The sequence below is a fragment of the Mus caroli genome, chromosome 14 (assembly GCF_900094665.2).
Source record: "Mus caroli chromosome 14, CAROLI_EIJ_v1.1, whole genome shotgun sequence".
NCBI classification, from domain to species: Eukaryota; Metazoa; Chordata; class Mammalia; order Rodentia; family Muridae; genus Mus; species Mus caroli.
In genome coordinates, this window is record NC_034583.1 from 90181253 (window position 1) to 90200425 (window position 19173).

The 19173-nt window shown below is 41.3% G+C and overlaps 1 protein-coding gene across 10 annotated transcripts in view; it reads right to left on the reverse strand.

Annotated features, from left to right (window-relative positions):
• Klf12 (Kruppel like factor 12) overlaps positions 1-19173 on the reverse strand; it is a 411764-nt gene that overhangs the window by 26343 nt on the left and 366248 nt on the right. For all 10 annotated transcript variants that reach the window (XM_021182110.2, XM_029469157.1, XM_029469158.1 and 7 more), the window contains one exon: positions 8195-8352. In XM_021182110.2, the coding sequence (XP_021037769.1) occupies positions 8195-8352 (158 nt within the window). The remainder of the gene's footprint in view (positions 1-8194; positions 8353-19173) is intronic.

Sequence of the window (19173 nt, forward strand, 5' to 3'; positions counted from 1 at the left end):
CCGGTGCTGGTCCATCCGGAAGAGGCCTGTGGTCCTACTCCTAGTCTTCACTTTTAAATCTCATTCATTAGCATGCAAAGAGTCGTGTGCTGAGCAATGGAGCACTCAAGAGCGGCCTGTCTGGTTTTATTTGGGGACTAGTGCTCCTGGTCTGTGTCTTCTCACATAAAAGTTTCATAGAGTGGGGAGAAAGGCTAGTTAGTCACCTCTCATGCCATCTTGTCACACTAATGCTAAGTACATATGTGCTGCCATACAGGCAAGCATGGGATTGATGGCTCTCCTGAAGGGATCAACCTGGCAGGTTTGTGAACTTGTCAAGGACTGGGTTGAAAGACAAGAACACAGACCCTAGAGCAACCAGGGCCTCAATTAAAAATGGGCTTTTTTTCCCTTAATGTTTGACCCCTGGTGGATGTTCTAACCTGGCTCATTTCCTGGGATTTACATAGCCAGTAAAAAATGTCTAGCATACTTGCATAGCTGTGCATGATTTTGTGGGACAGAGAAATGTCTGTACCCTCCACGTGAGATCTTCATGTGTACAAGTATCCCAAGCCCCCACAGTAAGCACACACGCTGGCTGTTCTTAGCTTAGCATTCCCCTCCCTCATCCTCACATCTATCTGGTCAGCTGCCATGAATGTTGTTCAACTTGCCTCAGTTTTCCCCACATGCCTTTCCTTTCCACCATAATGTCTTCATAGTATCAGGCTACATACTGGAGGGCTCTGGAGGATGGAATGCCTACTTGGGGGCACAAGGTGTATATGTGAGTGGGTCGCGTGTCAAAAAGCTTAATAGGCCAGGTGACACTGAGGCATTCTGGAAAATGAAAAGACGTTATTGACTGATGGAGTAGGAAGAAAAGAGTCAAGTAGGCAGGCCATTTGAGGTTAGAGTTGAGGGTCAGAATGAGCTGCACAGACCCAGGCTCATCTGGAGAACTAGGCACCATTGCAACTGCTTGATCTCCCATGGCTATGGTGTGAATTATCTACTCTGCTATGGGCAAGCTCACCAAGGACGGTCCATGACTTTTTCTGTCCTTCTGAAACTCCATCTATAGGAATGGAGAAAATGGAGAAAAAGAAAACCCGTAGTTGCTGAGTTCACCCCATGGATATGGCCTTTCAAATGGGAAACTGAAATATTTTAGTAAGAATGTAAACAACTGTTTATTTACTATGACAGTGACATATTATGCTTACTAAATGGTGGTTAGCTTCACTTCTAAACAACTACTGCTCATACATATCAAATCCATTAGAGTCCCAAGTAAAGTTATTTAATTGTAGCCATATGTTTACAATGACATATCTCTATAGCTGGATCCACTTCAGCAAAGGACTGCCGAATGCCTAGGATGTGTTATCACTGTATCTATCTGCTTCGGTTATAAAACTGATGTCCTGAGTCACACATTTTTAATGAGACTTACAACATCTGGTGATAAAGCTAAAAATGAAAATCCGTGAGATTGCCACACCTTTGGTAGCTGCTCCAAGCTTATCAGTTACAGGACAAAGAGAGATGCAAACTTTAGTTTCATCACTTCACATTTCATATTTCATTTTTTAATTTCTCAGCACACTTTGTTGTAGTTTGAGTGTGATTGACACTCAGACTCACCCAACAAACAGCCATCCAGAAAAATCCCACTACCACCAACAAAAAACCCAAGACAAGACAAAACAAAAACAAAAACCAACCAAACAAACAAATACCCAAATTCATGTTGAAATTTAATCCCTACCATGAGGCATTAAGGAGTAGGAAATAAGTTTCTCAAACATTCCTGTCTCCTGTCCTGTGACAGCCACCACGGGACTCCAATATCAAGAAGGCCACCATCTAATGCAGTCCTTCAACCTTGGACCAGACCCAGAAATCAGGAGCAAGCTCAATTCTTTAGATCTTGCCTAGTCTGTGATACTGTACCATCAGCAGCAGAAACAGACGAAGACAACCATACAGCTCATAGACTACATGAACTCTGGCCAGGACTTACAAGTTACTTACCATGAGGATTCTACCCTGAAAAGAGTCAGGGTTTAGATGATATCTCAGCACCATCACTAGGCTGTGTGCTTTGTCTTATAGTTAATAGAGATGGGAGGGAGATCCTAAAAAGGGGAGGTCAAGGAACCATGAGCTGTGCTTTAATGACGCAAATATCAGAAGTAGCACTGTACGTATCTGAAGGTGGACCCAAAGGCCACCGCAATGGACAGCTGTCAGAGAATCTCCCCAAGCCACTTTAGAATCTCATTCAGGAAAAAAAAAAAAGGAAATTGAGATGTCAGTTTAGAAGAAAGAAATACATGAATAGCAATAAGAAGCGATGAGTCAGGGGAAAAGTGAGACCGTGGAATCTGGAGCCACTTAGCATCACCGCGTGGGAGGGAGCGTAGGTGTAAGTGGGGCTTAAGTGCATCACACGTGTAATTTATAAATAACAGTGATCCAGTTACAGCACATGCCCCTTTCATCAGAGGAGGCGTTGCTAATTAGGATACAGTTTCCTTTACTTTTAAATGTAAATAAGGACAGATTTCAGACACAGTTTAGTCATCCCTGGTTCATATTTTCAAGCCTCCATAAGTAACCTTTTGATGTCTAATATTCTGATATGAGTTATTTTTATGAAGGCAGACACATGAGAAATGTATCTATCTCAAGTTCAGTTTTCATATAAATTTTAATGAACATTAAACAAAACTGCCCTATTAATGACTCCCCCCCTTACCCCAGATTTGTGGCAGGGGCATAATATCAATTTATAATATGAAATATTTCCAATATTTATTGAAAAAGAAAAGACATGTTGGAATTATTTTTAGAAACTTGGCTTGAAATTTAACTCTGTTTTCCATTCATTACTAAGTTGAAATGCTCTGTGGAACATTTCATTCTGATTGCCACGTTTCAGTTTAGTGTGTCCCACACAACAGGAGAGCCATCAAATTTCCCACCTAGCCTAGCTGCAACAGCCGAGTCTAGTGCTCCATCTAGTGGCTGTATGCATTACTGACACCTGAGAGTTAAAACAGCATTGAAATTACTTCGTGGTTATCAGCCTTCCTAATGCAGCGGCCCTTCAACACAGTGCCTCAGGTTGTGGTGATAACCAACCATAAAATTATTTTCGTTGCTACTTCATAGCTGTAATTTTGCTAATGTTATGAATCATATTGTAGGTATCTGTGTTTTTTAATGATCCTAGTTGACCCCCATGAAAGGGTACTCCGAGCCCCAAAGGTTGAGAGCCCCTGCTTAAGACTATAGTGAGCACTCGAAATGATGCCATCTTTTCTTTTAGAATGTACACTTCATATACCTGTACTAGCTTTAAATGAAGGAAATGAAAAGTAGATATTCACTGTACAAGTAAGACTCCGTTAACTTACATCTTCTACATTTTCATTTAAATACACTGCATACCTTATTGTGTGGAAGAAATATACAATGTAGACGAGAGGGTAGGAACAGTGGGCCTGCTGGCAAAATTGTGAATGACTCTTGAGCTACATTTTCTCCTTTGTAATGTTCCTTTAACAATGTAGCCTCGGCAGGGGTTGCCATCATGACACCATTTCAAAATAATTGCTCACATATTCCTGCCACTACCTGAGCTGCACAGTAACAAAATAGAGCTGATTATTTTAAAATTGAAATTATTTAAATGTGCACTCCCAAACTCTTCTTTAATTGTGTATGCATTGCTAACATCTAGAAAAGTTCCCTTTCCTGTATCCCTAGAAATGTTTACAAGGTTGTGTCCTAAGGAAATGCACGAGTGGTCAGACACTATTAAAGTGCAGAACTGTAAAGCATTAACAGGATAATTACTGTGTCCTTCTTAAGGAAAGTTTCTCACTGCAGCCTGCTCCCTTCCCATAGCGTGCACGGATTTCGTAACTCATCAGTTATAATCCCAAACTCCACATACAGTATTTTTGGTCACACATAAGGATCTTACTCAACATGCCTGAAGCAAAGGTAAGGCTAAGAAGCTGTTTATTAAAAGCATGCAAGCCAGCCTGAATTTCTATAGAGCCAGTGTTGATTACATTTTACTCACTATGTTATGAAATCTTGTGTATAATTATAAATTATAAGCTAGCCTGGGATCATTTGACACCAGTTACAACAAGTTAACCAAATTTTACTCTTTCTTTCTATTTGACAATAATGTCACTTGACTGTCATTTCAAGAGGCTATGCCTGCACAGACTAGAGTGGTCCCTAGGTATCAGAGAACTGGTTCTTGCCCCATCCTCACAGATACTCAAGGTGTAAGATAGAAACCAGTGAAATATTTGCATCTAACCTCTGCACATCTTCTTGGACACCCCAGATAATATCTGGCTGTTTACAGTATCTGATACAATGCATATGCTTCCCATAGCTTCTGTGCATACTGCTAAGGGATGCTGACAAGAAAAAGTTCACAGATGTTAAGTAAGATCCAAGACTAATGCACAGGAGTGGACCCCTTTGGATACAGAGGATTGGCTGTAAGTGATTCCCTGGGAAGGGGATGAATGGATTTGATGCATTTTGGGTTTTAGGCTGGAGTTTAGCGAGTATATATTGCTGCAGACTAGAGGTAGCATATTTACACGAAGAGCCTGCCATATGGAGGTCTCTAGGATTACAACTCAGGGTATTTTCTCTGCATTTGTCATGTTCAATCTGCCCATCAATCAACTGGAAAAGATGGAAACGATGAAGGAGAGATGGGGTGTGTGTGTGTGTGTGTGTTATTCAGATCCTTTTGACTTACTGATTTTAACACAATACCATAAGTCACTACAATGGGCTTGTAATATGCATTTTCTGGATTGGAGAATGTAACATATAAATCCCCAGGCTGCCAACATTACAGCAAGAGTTCTCTGGATCCCCAGAAGTTGCCTCAACCTCACCTCCAGAGCAAGTCATCATTTCAGGGATAGCTCAAACATTATAAGCCTAGGTCTAAAAATTAATCGGTTTCTATCTGCTACAATGGATAATAAACTAGATCTCGTTGGCAGCATTCCTTGATCTACATGCTCCTAATAGAGTTAACTTCCAGAAGACTTACATATATTTTGTTCACATTAAGAGACTTCCATAAATATCTCTTCCCACAAACCTTATAAAGACAGCATAAGGAGACAAGCGTGAGAGCACCTAGAAAAGACACGGCTGACAAAATTGGGAGTGTCTAATCTGGATGACAGGAGGTACTTCACCATGACCCAATGACTGCCAGTCAGTGTCAGAAAAAGTGTGATCATTTGAGGGATCCCCATCCACCTGGAAGCCCCAAATGGCACCATAAGAGGACAGGACTCTGTCTTAAACTTCCACCCAATGTCTTGCTGATGAACAAGCTGCTGGTGGACGTCCATAAGGAGAGGTGGAAAACCTAGTGTAGGGGCAGCAGTCCTTGTGTGAAAAAGAGCTATGCAGACTGAACAAGACAAAGGATGTACAAATGTGTGGAAAACAGCGGAGAAGTGACTTGCTCCTAGGCAAGAGCTCCCTCTAACTAGAAAACATACTCTGTGCTGTGATGTAGAAGGCCACTGTGACCTTGAAAGTCTGTGAGGTCATCTTACTAATAACTCAAGCTTACTAATTCTGCTTCAGCTGCCCGTGGTTTACGTTGTTTTGAATCATGGTGAATAACTGACGTCTCTTCTACTCGCTTAGCATATGTTAAAACCTGTAAGATGAAATCCAATCGTCCTGGGGAAATACGTTCTTTAATCACACCCGATTAAAAACCCTCCTCTCTTTTGCTATGTATCACTTGGATGAATAGAATAGGGGTGTGTCTGTGAGAAAATGAGGCTAATAAGTATTCCAGAAAGCTCAAAGAGAATAGAAATAGCTCAGCATGTGATGATTCATAGAAGACGATTTCTGTGTGTGTGTGGATAGAAATTTCCCCATAACAACTGGGGCATGGACTCACCACACTTCCGGCTTGTGGGCTTTCATGTCTTTGTGCTCATTTATTTGTCTTAATGAGTAAGAATGTGATTTAAAAACAGTCCAATGGGCTGAGAATGGACCTTGCTGGTCTATTTATTGGTAGCATGTGCATGGCTGTGGATTCAATTCCCAGAACCATGGTAAATCAATATACTACAAAATTAAAAGTAGTACCTAAGAATGATGAGAACATCTCATGAGGAAGTGCACAATCGGGGGCGGAGGGGGGGGCGGGGGGGCGGGGGGGGGAGAAGAACACAGAATTAAGCAGAAAGCGCGGGGAAAAGATCGGAAGCAGAGGAGACTCACATAAGAAGCCAAAAACAGTAGACGAGCTAATAAAAATTCCAGTTCCTGGCTGGGGATATTGGTCAAGAGGGTCTAAGAGACCCCTAAAACAGTACAGACTACTGACGTTTCTTCTGATTGCCTCTCTGTTTCATTTGAGTTGCCTGCTCAGGACATGTACTTCTCTAGGAAGTCACAGGCTGCAAAATAGAAACTCCAGAGCCAGGTATGGGACATTTCTCCCTGACTTGTTGATCAGGGTTATCCAGAGATATCCCCCAAACAATAAAATCTATCAGTCTTGGTTACCCAGCAGTACTTGATTGTAAGACCCCATTGCTAAAATCATCATATACTTTGGCCGTAGGGCATGCAGAAACCAACTGGGTACCGAGCAGAACACTTACTTCCTGTTGGCTAGCTCTCCTAGTACAGGAAGGTGCTGTGTAGGCTGCTGGGGTGGGGTGGAGTCGTCAGTTGTGCCTTACTCAGTTGTGAACCCGGTGAGCTATAATAATGACCAGCGTGACAAAATATGCTCATGGGTACCATTGTGGAGAGATTCCAATTAAACTCATGAATTTATAGCATGTTGTACCCATTTGCAGTCCCTGTAGATAGCATGCATGATTAATGCTTCTGGCCCATGACTTTGCAAACAGATGTAGTAACATGCGCTCAAGAAATGGCAAAGAAGGCCAGTTTAAATGATTTTACAATTTAATCTGGGAAGTGGTTTGCCTTGAGCAGTTATTTTGATATGAGGGAGAATGCGTTTTACACAGTCACACAGGAATCTATTATGCTTGAAGTTTTCCATGAGAGAACCTTGCTGGAGTCTGGTCTGTGTCAACGACAGGTACTTGACAGGACTTGCTGGTTTGTGACCTGTTACAGCAGGGAGGCTATGACTGTCTCCCTGTTTCATCTGCTCCTTTGAATGTCACTGAATTAAGTCACCAGGCACTTGGTAGGGAAGACCAAGTGATGGTGGGTCTTCTTTTGTCTTTTGTTCCTTGCCAGTAGCTCCCATTGAGTGCACTCAGAAGGAGCCCAGGGGATGCCAGCTTAGGGCCACACAGCACAAAAAAAAAAACCCACATTGTGGCCAATGACTAATAATGATTACCAGTGCTTTCTAGATGAGTGGGGCATAGGTGTATGGAAGGATAGATAGTTGAGTTGTGGTAAAATTGTGAATTACTTGAGGAATCAATTTCTTTTCTCTGTAAATATTGAAAATCCTCTCCCTATGTGACAACAACTACTAAGGAAAATCACACAGGATTTTATGGAACTGACTTTGAAAATACGTTCAGTGCTGCTCTGTATAGAAACCCTTTGAGTTTATTTCTCTGCTACTTAAGAAGAAGAGTGTTGCCGGGCAGTGGTGCCAACCCTCCACTTTAATCCCAGCACTCGGGAGGCAGAGGCAGGTGGTTCTCTGAGTCTGAGGCCACTCTGGTCTATAGAGTGTATTCCAGGTCAACCAGGGCTACACAGAAAAACCGTGTCTTAAAAAAAAAAACCAAACAAACCTAAAACTAAAACAAAATAAAGAGGAAGACTATTGAAAACAGAACCCCCATGCCCCAAGGATGGTGGTGAATTCAATGTAAACTTGAAGGAAGGGGAGACTTTTGTTCAGCTGGCTGTTTGAAGTGTCCAGTGGATATTTTAAAACACTTAATAAATCACATAATTATTAAGTGGCCAAGTTGATTACCAGAAAGATGATTAGCTCATTCTGTTCACAGCATTTAGAAAGAACAATGTATGCAAGACAGAAGGAATGACCCAAAGTCGCTATGTTGAGAATGTTCATCATACACTGATGAGCCCAGGATGAGCTGCTGTCCCTTCCCAGTCCCTGCCTCTCCCCCGTGCCCCGGTAAGAAGCCCATGGGAGCGGTACCTGTGTGTGTTCTCCGGTGTGCCTTCAGGTGAGAACTTTTTGTATAGACTTTGTTGCACCCTTCGAAGTCACATCTGTGGATGCGCCGTTTCCTGGAGTCTGGGGATTCTGATCGTCTCTGGCGTCTTGTGCTCTCAATGCTAAATGGTGAGATTGAACTGAAAAAAAAAAAAAAAGAAGTAGCATTACACGAGGAGAAGCCCAGCCCTTGATCCGGGACCTCAGCAGGCTGAGAACACGGCTGTGGGTTCCGTAGCCTCATGGGCTCGATGATCATACACACTGTTCTCATCTCCTGGATGTTTCTCAAAAGCTAAAGAAAGTAGCATGACTATTTTCTATTTAAAGATTTCTGGAGAAAGAAAGACAATGTTCACAACAGCAAGCTAGGCACGGTGATACAGGCATGAAATCTCAGCATGTGATTGGCTGAGACAGGAGGAGCCAGAGCTGGAGGCTAGCCTGGGGTACACGATAAAGCACCCAAGCCCACCAAGTCAGTCTCTTGCAACAAACTCCAAAAGCAAGTGTCAGCAGAGGCAAGCAAGAAAATATCCCCTGTCCGAGCTAAAGTAGCAGCTCAGTTTGCTAAGTCTAAATAGCCTTTCTAGAGAATGTTTTGGGAAGCCCCACTCTAGATAAAGTCAATACAGACATATTTAATGAGAGCGAGCAGTGTCTGAGCTGCATGTAGCACATACAACCATGCAAATCACAGCACACATTGTAAAACAATTGAGGTCAGGGTGAAAGAATTGGTCTCGGTGCATCAACATGGTGACTCACGACGAGCAATTTCTGGGCAGAGAAATGCACTTGATATTTAACTTTCCTATTTTTTATTTTTTATTTTTATTTATTTTTTTGTGTGTGGTGAGGAATAAAGTGCATTGTCTTTAAAGATTAGCTGTACTACTATTATGAGGGGGAAAAAAGACTTTAACTATGAAGTTTGGCCCAGACTTGTGTGTTGTTTCATTTTAATGCCCAGTAGAAAAACAGGATTAGTGTGTAATGTCAGGTAATTCATTTACATGCACTTTTTTCAAACCGTAATCTCTTTTGATTGAGACAGAAAGTACATGACTCACCTTTTTATTAGTTACCCATGAAGTTCTCTAAAATTACAATGGAATACAATAAAGAGACAGGCACCCTTGTTTCTATAAGACACATTTACCATGACCAACATTTTGTAGGATCCTCTGCACCCCCTTCAGGTCTTAACCTGTTCTAATTTTTTTTTGAGGAGTCTTTATGTGTTTGTTATTAGCTATTATACATATTTTTAAACATCAAAATTAATATTATTGGGGATGTGTGTTCTGGGGGAGTAAGAAGGCTCCTACTTGTGCTTGCTACTGATTCTGACAACATGACCTGAGTTAGACTTGGATGCCACATGGTGAAAAGAGAGAACCCACTCACGCATGCTTCCTTCTAGTTTCCATGATCATGCCATGGCACAGGTGTGCAGGCTCACACACAGACATCACTCCTACCCCCGTACATAATAAATACAAAAAGAAAAACCCTTTGATTAGTGATTCATCTCTTTTAAGAACTAAACACAAAGATAAAGATGCCCCCTTTTTCTTGGGCCATTGCTTTGAATTTTCTCCTCCCTGGGAGAAGCTACTGCCAATTTCTTTAGATGTTTCCAATGGAACCTGTTTTGCTCCAGTGTATCCATTGTCCAGGACACTGTGGCTACACAGGTCTCCTTACACATAGGCATACCTGTATGATGAACACATCTCTCCTATACCTGTCTTCTTTCTCATGCCTCATCCTCCCATTAGGCCCCTCTGTTCCCTACACACCTATGTTCATGTCATAGATGTTTAAATATGTATAATTTGCAATCATAGAAATTTATAATATGACCCTGGGGTTTTGAAGCATTATAAGCAAAGCTACGCCAATGTCATAACTGTGCAAAGTCTTCTATCTTCACCCCAACCCCACCACCTTTTAAGCATTAAGCATCTGAACTTAATCTAATATGAAACTGCCCACACATCACAGTCTGCTGAGCCAAGGAAGGATTATGGGAGCGGTTCATCCTGCATTTAAAAAAGCCATCACTTAAGTGACAAACAGGGACTGTTTCTCATACCACTCTAGTCCCTCATTTCAGCCACCTGTTGAACAACATCTTCTTCCAGCACATTCCTGTTTATTTCTTTGTAGTGTATTTTTTCTTGTCTACAAATAGCAGAACAGGCAGTCAAGGCTTCAGAGAAAGTAAGATCAAACGTAAATGCCGTTCATCAAGCCTCAAGCAGTTTGACTTGAGATCTGCACTAGTGTGAAAGAACATAGGCTGTGCGACTGGCTGAGCCACATATTAAAGCCTCCATTATCAATCAGCATGGATTTGTGGTTTTCCATGTCATCGACTCAGTCGCCGGGACAAGAGTCAAAACAACAGGAAAGGACAACTTGAGTTAGTCCTCAGAGCCATTCCAGCACTGAGAGGGATTCCTATGAACAGGAAGACTTTGTGTGCCCTGATACGGTGAAATCAATTCATTTCTTGAATATGTAACCGTGCAAATAAATATAGATTTTTGGCTCAAGGAACCTTATAAAAGAAAGTCCTTTATTGTGTTGTATGATGTTTGGCATCTTTCACAAATCAAGACAATGATAGTATTTGTTTCCATTAAGTTGAAATGTAAGGTCTATAACAAGCACACTGTTTTTTACATTCTTTTATTATTTACATTATTTTACATTAACATATGAATACTAATGTCAACCCATATAAACGCAGCCACAGATCTTGCTTGTGGTCAACTTTAACCAGCTTATCTTGATAAGAATTTCTGAAACCGAACCAGTTTTCAGTGGTCTTAAAGGTACCTGTGATAAATCTGTTAACTGACAAGCAGAGGCTGAGCATGGCCAGGACTTGCTTTACTGAGTTTAGCACTGAAATACAAGCCAATAATAACTACAGTTCTTGCTGCAGCTCAGGGACATAACTTTCTAGACATAGCATGGCTACTGTAGTACCTATATAGGAGGCTGGGATCTCTCACAGGTAAGTAGGTACGGGAACATGAGTGACCCTGATCCCAGAATCATTGCCCTAACCAGGTCTCTTTCTGGGGCTTCTCTTGATCATGAATGTATGTAACAGAATGGCCAGCATCCTTCTCCCCTGTTTCTACTCTACCCTTCATGCGCCATGCTTTCAGAGCAGTGTGCTCTCTGGTTAGATGACATTGAGGATCCAAGCTGACTCAGTACTTCACAAGTTGGACGTGTTCTAAAGAATGTCAATGTGCCCTTGATGACTTCACTCCAGGTTCAGGATTATTTCAATTGCATTTAGTGATGATCTTTGTATTTTCAAAATGGCCCTAGTAAGTTGGTACTAAATAGATCCTTAGAGTTCAAAAGACCAGTCCCTGCAGCTGGCCAGATGACCAATGGGTAAAGATAGGTACTGTGCAATCCTACAGACCTGAGTTCAATCCCTGAAACCCACTGAAAGTCCGGAGGAGAGAACCAACTCCACAGCTGTCCTCTTGTGCTGAGGCATGTGAATGAGCTCCATCATACAAATGCAAATGTACACAAGCACAAATACTCATACACAACAACAACAACAGCAAAAATAAATAAACAGATAAATACTTTTAAAAGCAGTAACTTCATACCCCCTTTATTTCTCAGAAGGCCACCCCACTCAGAGCAATTGATAGATGCCCGAGAAGCTTCCGAGGCCCATGTGGTAATTTTAGATCCTGGGAGAACAAAAGAACAAATCATGACTTCAGCAGCAGCAGCACAACCAGGCTTCGAGTGGCAAGTTAAATTAGAATTAAATCCAGAGAGTCTGGGAAAGTCACATGCAGAAACAGCTCCATTTCATAAATTGAAGGCACTGCATGGCTGCCACAGAAAAAGAAAATCAGGGTGAACTGTAATCAGCAGGTAATAAAAGGCCATTTGTCATGGGTGACGTCAATGTGAGGAGATGGCCTCTGCTGAAATTGGAGTTCCTAAAGGAATGAAAGGAAGGGAGGGAGGGAGAGAAGGAGGTAGGGAGGAAGGAAAGGAGGAAGGCAGGGAGGGAGAAAGAAAAGGCCAAGACCTCCTCTCAAGGTTAAGAACACACACACACACACACACACACACACTCAGCTGCATTGTTGAGGATACCGCTGACAATGTACATTCACAGAATGCTTAGTGTGTGCGCATCAGGCTCTTCTCTGTTTAGTCTCAGAGCCATCCTAAGGTTCACACCAACGGCATCAAATCTTGCACTGGAAGAAGCCGAGGCATCCGGAGTCAGAGTCAATGTCAGGATGTGCAGCCAAGAGGCTGACCCCGGAGCTCAGCGCTGTGTATTACTTTATACTTTGGGAGAAGATGTAGAAGGCATGACAAATGAATGTATGAGAAAATGTAAAACAAAACAGAGATGAAACAATATGAATCACTTAAAGGTCTGCTCGGAACCAATTATGGAAGGCCACAACACACAGGGACACTCGTGAATGTTGTTCATTTCAAAGGCACATGTTGTTCAGTTGAAAATTATAAGGCAGACTGTTTCGAAAACACTATCAGAGACACACGGGGTTGAGTTGCCATTATTCTACGATAAAATATTTTCTCTAATTTTTAAAAAATTTTATTGATTGATTGTGTATAAGGGTACATCCTATGGTGTGCTTATGAAGGTCAGAGGACAGCTTGAGGAGGCTGGTTCTTTCCTTCAACTATGTGGGTCCCCAAAATTGAACTCAGGTCATTGGGCATGGCAGCAAGAGCCTGTACCCGCAGAGCCATCTCACTGGCACCTAAAGTCTCTGTGAAGTATACAGTTTTCCCAGGTACAGTTTTCTAAATGGAGAGGCCCATAGTGGCATGAGTCAAGGCGTACTGAAGAGCCAAGTTCCTCCCGTCACTGTGGTCCACTTACAATACTACCAGAAGGAATTCAGAGTTAGACGGAACAAGCAATAATTACCTTAAGATTAGAGATATGTTTTAAAAAATACATTTTCTAATACTTCTGAAGTTTAAAATTCTAAGATTAGCAGTTGTCACTGTTTCTAGAAGCTGTGAATCACACATTATCCCATTTCATGTTAGAATCAGAATTCAATATGCTCCCAGAATGTACATAATGACGGTAAGTAATATCTCATCTAAATAATACCCAGTTCACACAGAAAGCTCAGTCTTCTAAATTAGAACTAAAGCTGACACTTTTTCACATGAGCTCAGTATGCCCTACATGTATTACTAATTACGGTTTTATTTTAGTAAACAAAAATCTCGTACAAACTTGACAGGAAGATAATGACTTTAGAAATGTGTCCCTTGGGAGACTAAGGGATCAGGAGTCACAGTGTTTCATGACTGACCTCAGTAAAACAGCAGCTATGAAATGCTTCCCCACACTGGTTTCCAGACCACTAATAGATTAAAAACTACCGGAGGCTGAGCTTTCTGTTTCAGCTCCTTCATGTTTTAGCAAGCAAGATGAAGCCATGTTAAGGAAAAAAAAGGTATAAGAAGGTTCTAAAAAACTGAATCAATAAAAGTACCACATATGATTATGCTTCTTCATCAAACTTTTATGATGTGATTAGACCAGCAGCTGAAAGAATTGTTTCTGAACAACAAAAGAAAGATCTCTTATAGACAGATGACATCTCTTCGGCTAGCAACCTCTGTGAAAACACTTTATGCATCACAAAGACTCTATGCCAAAAATCACTTCATAGTACCAGGTGAAACCTCTGCTCTGGACTTATGAACTTCTGAAGTAGGCAGGACACACCCACAGGACAGGCGACACATAAGCTGCTTCAACATTTAGGGGAACTTTTCTACAGAGATTCTTCTGAACATTGAAGGTTTCTGCCAGGACAGTTGTAGCTTGGTGGATCATGAGAACTTGAAAAGAAACAAAACAAACCTGCTAGGTCAAAGCAGGATTACAGGTAATTATTTTAATCCCAATGCCTTGAAGGCGAGCCCTACCCTCTTCACTGCGGCTGTGTGTCCTCCTGCCTCCTGCTGCCTTATTCACACTTATTTCTTTGTTGCGGTATTAGGGATTCAATCCAGGGTCTCCTGTTTTGTAGACAAACAGTCAGTCTACCACTGAGGAACAGCCTAACAGAAAAGCAGGCCTTTATATCTTTCTTACCTACATGGTTCTTGAACATATCTGCTTTGAAAGCTTCTAGAATCATGCTGGTCTAGAAAATTATTGGTTGGATTTGTGGAGATGGATCAGTGATTAAGGATGTCTGATGCTCTCCCTGAGAACTTGAGCTTGGTTCCTAGCTCCAACATTGAGCCACTCAGAACCATCTGTTCACTCTAGCCGTCGGAGGACCTCTTCTGGTCTCTGGTGGGCACATATACTTACCCCACCCCCATCACTAAAACTTATATCTTAAAAAATACTCTTTATTTAACCAAAGATAACAGCTTAGTTTTAAGCTGCTCAAACATGGACTCATGATCTCAAACACATCTCTCTATTATCAACAGATGTTTGAAAGGCTTGAACAGAAAAAGGAGGCAGGAAGGAGTTTGGTGATCATTTTCTGACTCCCAACAGAGGATCAGAACACTGCTTGCTCTCGGACATAACTGTACAGCGAGCAGCTCATTTTTTCCACATTAGAAAGATCTTAGAAGGCAGATTCACTACTAAGGCAGTTCTGTGTAGGTACCCCAGGCAAGAATAGCATAGGATGGGGCTCTACGTTTTAAATATTAAAACAGATATAGGATCGTTTAAATTGGCAGTTCCAATGAGATATTTTGACACAAGCACAGAATAAAACTTTTGACATGACCATCAAAACAAGCTTCCATCTATTGTATGCTGGTCATTAGCCACGTCTATGTCACACTGGGGATTTGGTTTATTAAAGAGTATTGAAATTTTGTCAGGTAACTACCTCACACTTAGGCTTGCATAAATTATTGAAAAGCTTTTATTGCTCACATGGGGCTACATAAATAACAAGGCTGAGTAGGACCCCTTGGGATCTTTCCACATAAGTTTTTTTTTTTTTTTTCACCAAGATGATTGTAGTGTGCGACAAATACCTATCTTTCCTACAACAAAATGACTATATGATTGAACTTGGGAGAAGACCAAAACTTTTCAAATCAGACAGAGAAGGATATTTTCTTTGCTTCCCCCACAACAAGCCACTTCATAAAAACTTTGACCTTCAAATAACATGTCAAATTAATGGTGCTACAGTTGGATGGTACATTATTACGATCCAATTTCATACTTGGAAGACCTTTAGAAAATAAAGAAACAGAGTTTTCAGTATTCGTCATTATTCCAAGGGCACAGAGCTATCTGGTGGCAGCCTTGAAGTCAGAGACCTGTCTTCTTGACCCTGTTCAGAACTAAGACTTTACTTAGAATCAGGAAAAATCTGTCTGGTAGCACTAACATTCTTTCCATCAGCTAGACCTCAGAGTCTCACAATGTGTACTTTTTTGCTTTGGTTGCTAGGAAACTCAGGCTAAACAGGCTAGGGATTTTGATTGCTTATTTTTTATTCTAATTACAATTTTGGAACAAAAACTACATGGTTTTAATTTTGTGCAGCATATTTTATTAAGGATTTATTTTTCTTGCACACACACACACACACACACACACACACGCGCGTGTGTGTGTGTGTATGTGTGTATGTATGTTTGTGTGTGCTTGTGCGAGTGTGTATGTTTATATGCATATGGATGCCCACAGAGGCCAGAAAAAGGTGGAAGATTCCCTGGAGGTACAGTTGTAGGCTGTTGTGCGTCTACTGATATTGGTAGTGGCAACTGAATTCAGTTCATCTGCAAACCTGCTCCGGCCTTTTGTAGAGCTATGTTTAAAAGTGTCCATCATGAAATCCTACTCTAACTAGTTGATCTATTAATACAAAGAAAAATAAAAGCAAAACAAATAAACAAAATGTACTGTTTAAAATAGAGAGGGTCAATCTCTGTCAGGCTCATCATCAAAGACCACCCCCACCCCCAAAACCCCCACAATGTAAACAATGTCTTGTGGTTTCTAATGCTCAGCTTAAACACTTCATTTGTTACATTTCCTGCTAGGTGTTTTCTTCTATTCCATGCTATTGTAGATGGAACTGTTTCTTTAATTTCCTTTTCAGATTGCCCACTGTTGGAGTCTAGGGACATAAGTGATTTTTGTGCACCGACCTTGTGTTCTGTTACTGCACTGAACTTATGTGTCAGTTCTAGGAGTTTTCTGGAAATACCTTTAGTGTTTTCTAGGAAGAAGGTCTCATGTCAACCGTGAATGGAGGCAATATGAGTTTCTTATTTATTTTTAATTGCCTTTGGCTAAACTGTTGTGTGAAAGCTCTAAATTCAGACATCTGTGTCTTGATCTTTTTAGTCTTTCATCTATGTGATCTTTTATCCTGTCTGTTAGATGTGAGCATACCTGGTCCTCATGAGGATGGGGACATTCCCGTGGATTCCAACTGTGATGAGTGTTTTCATCATGAAAGGATGTTAGAGATTGCCAAATGTGCTTTCTGCACAGATAGAGACAATCATGGGCATTTGTCATTCTTTCTACTAATGTAGTGGGTCCTGCTGGTTTTCATGTTAACAGAGCCTCACTTGTGACTTAATCCCACTCATTACGGTATACAGTTCTTCATGTACTGTTGGAACTGTTCGCTAGGGTTCTATTGCAGGCTTTTAAGTCTGCAGCCATAACACATATTGGTGTAGTTTATTGTGATATCTTTGGTTGTGATATTGAGGCATTGTTGTCCTCATTGGATGAGCTGAGAAGTGTTCTGGTCTCCTTTGAGTCGGCCTTCCACAAGATGCTTGCATTTCGGACCATTCCGTACTAGGTTCTCTGTCTTCCTTCATGAATATTTATCCCTTGTCTTCAAATACATTCTGCAATTAGACCCTTCTACAGAGCTGCTGTTTCTTATACGTCTTTGTTCACCTAGAACATTTCCTTTTATTCAAGTCTTGGGGTCATGCTGCCTGCCAAATGCACAGACCTGGCCCACCCCCTATTTGGCCAGGAAGAAGGGCCATGTAAACATTGTGAGAGTTTCAAATGATGTCTGTATTATTCATTTTCTTATTTTCATTCTCCTCCATTATTGGTACCAGATTGTCCATAGTTGTCAGCCCCAGAGTATTGTTGGATATCGTTTATCCCTCAACATGTACCGAGCTGCTAACTGCTCCCAGTGTACACTGTGAAACACTTGGGCAATGAAACAATGGCTTATATACACACACGGAGGAGTGTCATGAAAATCATGTTAAGATTAGCAATGCAGATAATTCTTATCGGCAATTTATCTAAGAATTTAGGTAAGAAGGAGGTGTTTGGGATGGCTAAGTGCTTGCCCAATGAGTCGTAGCTGCTCTAGCCCATATCGTTCTCCTACCTCACATCTTTCTTGTGCAAGGGATAAAAAAAAATCTTTTCAATTGTAAAAGGAGAACAGTAAGTACTGTATTTAGTGGTGATTAAATGTTTTATGCCCTGTTAATTTTTTAACTTGACCTTTTCCTGCTAAGATAATCAGTAAGACTAGAGTAAAATACTAGTCACTTATAAGTATTTTTCAACTTAACGTGACTGACTCCATAAAATAGTTATTTCCTGTGAGTCCACCACAGAAAAGCAGGTGTCTATATAAAGCACTGCCAGAGAGTTTATAATCCAATGAGGTGTGACAGTTGGTTATTTATCTACCTTAAATATGTGAGATATGGCTCAAATCTCTGCTAATATGGTGGTCAGGCAGTGTATACTTCTAAGAAGTTTATGTTCTCTGGGCTATCTCTGTCTGCTGCATTAGTTCTGATGTTCAAACCATCTCCTTCTTCAACTGGCATCTCCAAGACAACCACACACAGCAGCCACAGGAGTGTTTAATGGCTGTGTCTCCCCCCCCCCCCCCCCTCATCCCCCCCCCACTTTCCACCCCTGCCAAGAGGCTGAGAATTTCTTGGAGCTGCCTCCTCACTGCCCTGGGGCTCCCTCTATTTATAAAACACTTTTGGCTCCTCTGTGCATCTGACGGTCCAGCCCAGCCTGTGGCTCCCTTCATTTTCTTGGGTGCTTTCCTTTTCATCACTTCTCTGGTTTCTCCCTCATCCCATGCCAAGTACATGTGAGAGGAAAACAACAAACTCCTTCCCTGGCACAGACATCAGCTTTCCCTACCCATAGCCCTGGGAGAAAGGTCTCATCCAAGGGCCGCAGAGCTTCTGCTCACCATCCATGTCCAGGTCTTTCTAAGGGCACAATTTCCACATCAAGAGTTTTGCTATGGAGAAATTTAGTGGCATCTGGGAAGATAATAAAGATTTCTCCAATTTATTAAGTATGCAAATCATAATTATGTAAGTCATAAAAATGATATGTGATAAAGAAAGGCACAATCAAGTGTAAAATGGGTGCCAAGGGAGGGAAGGTCTAGTTCTCTATGGGAAGATCAGGGCAAGCTTAATGGAGGACACCAAAGAATGAGTCTTGACTCTTGATGAGTAGAGGTGTTTCTGGTAAGTAGTGAGCAGAAGAGAAGAGAGAGCAAATAATTATGAAGGAAAACTAACTTACATATTTAACCTTGACAACAAATTGTCTCACACATGCAGAAATCATATGCCATGAATGGGTTGGGGAGGGCCTAGTATATCCAAGATGGCCAAGCACAGGTCAAATGGACTCCAGATGGTTCCTTAAGAATACCTAATTTTCCAAGCTCCGACAAAGTGTCATGATTTTGTTTTTATCTTTACTTGATGAGGTTCAGGAGGGAATTTTTGGTCTATAAAAGCAGGATTTGCTGGCAAAGGAGTGATTTAAATGAAAGCTTTTATCAATGAGAGAGCCATCTACTGTTACCATGGAAGGAAATGACTGAAGCAAAGTCATGTCCATAAAATCTGAACCAGAG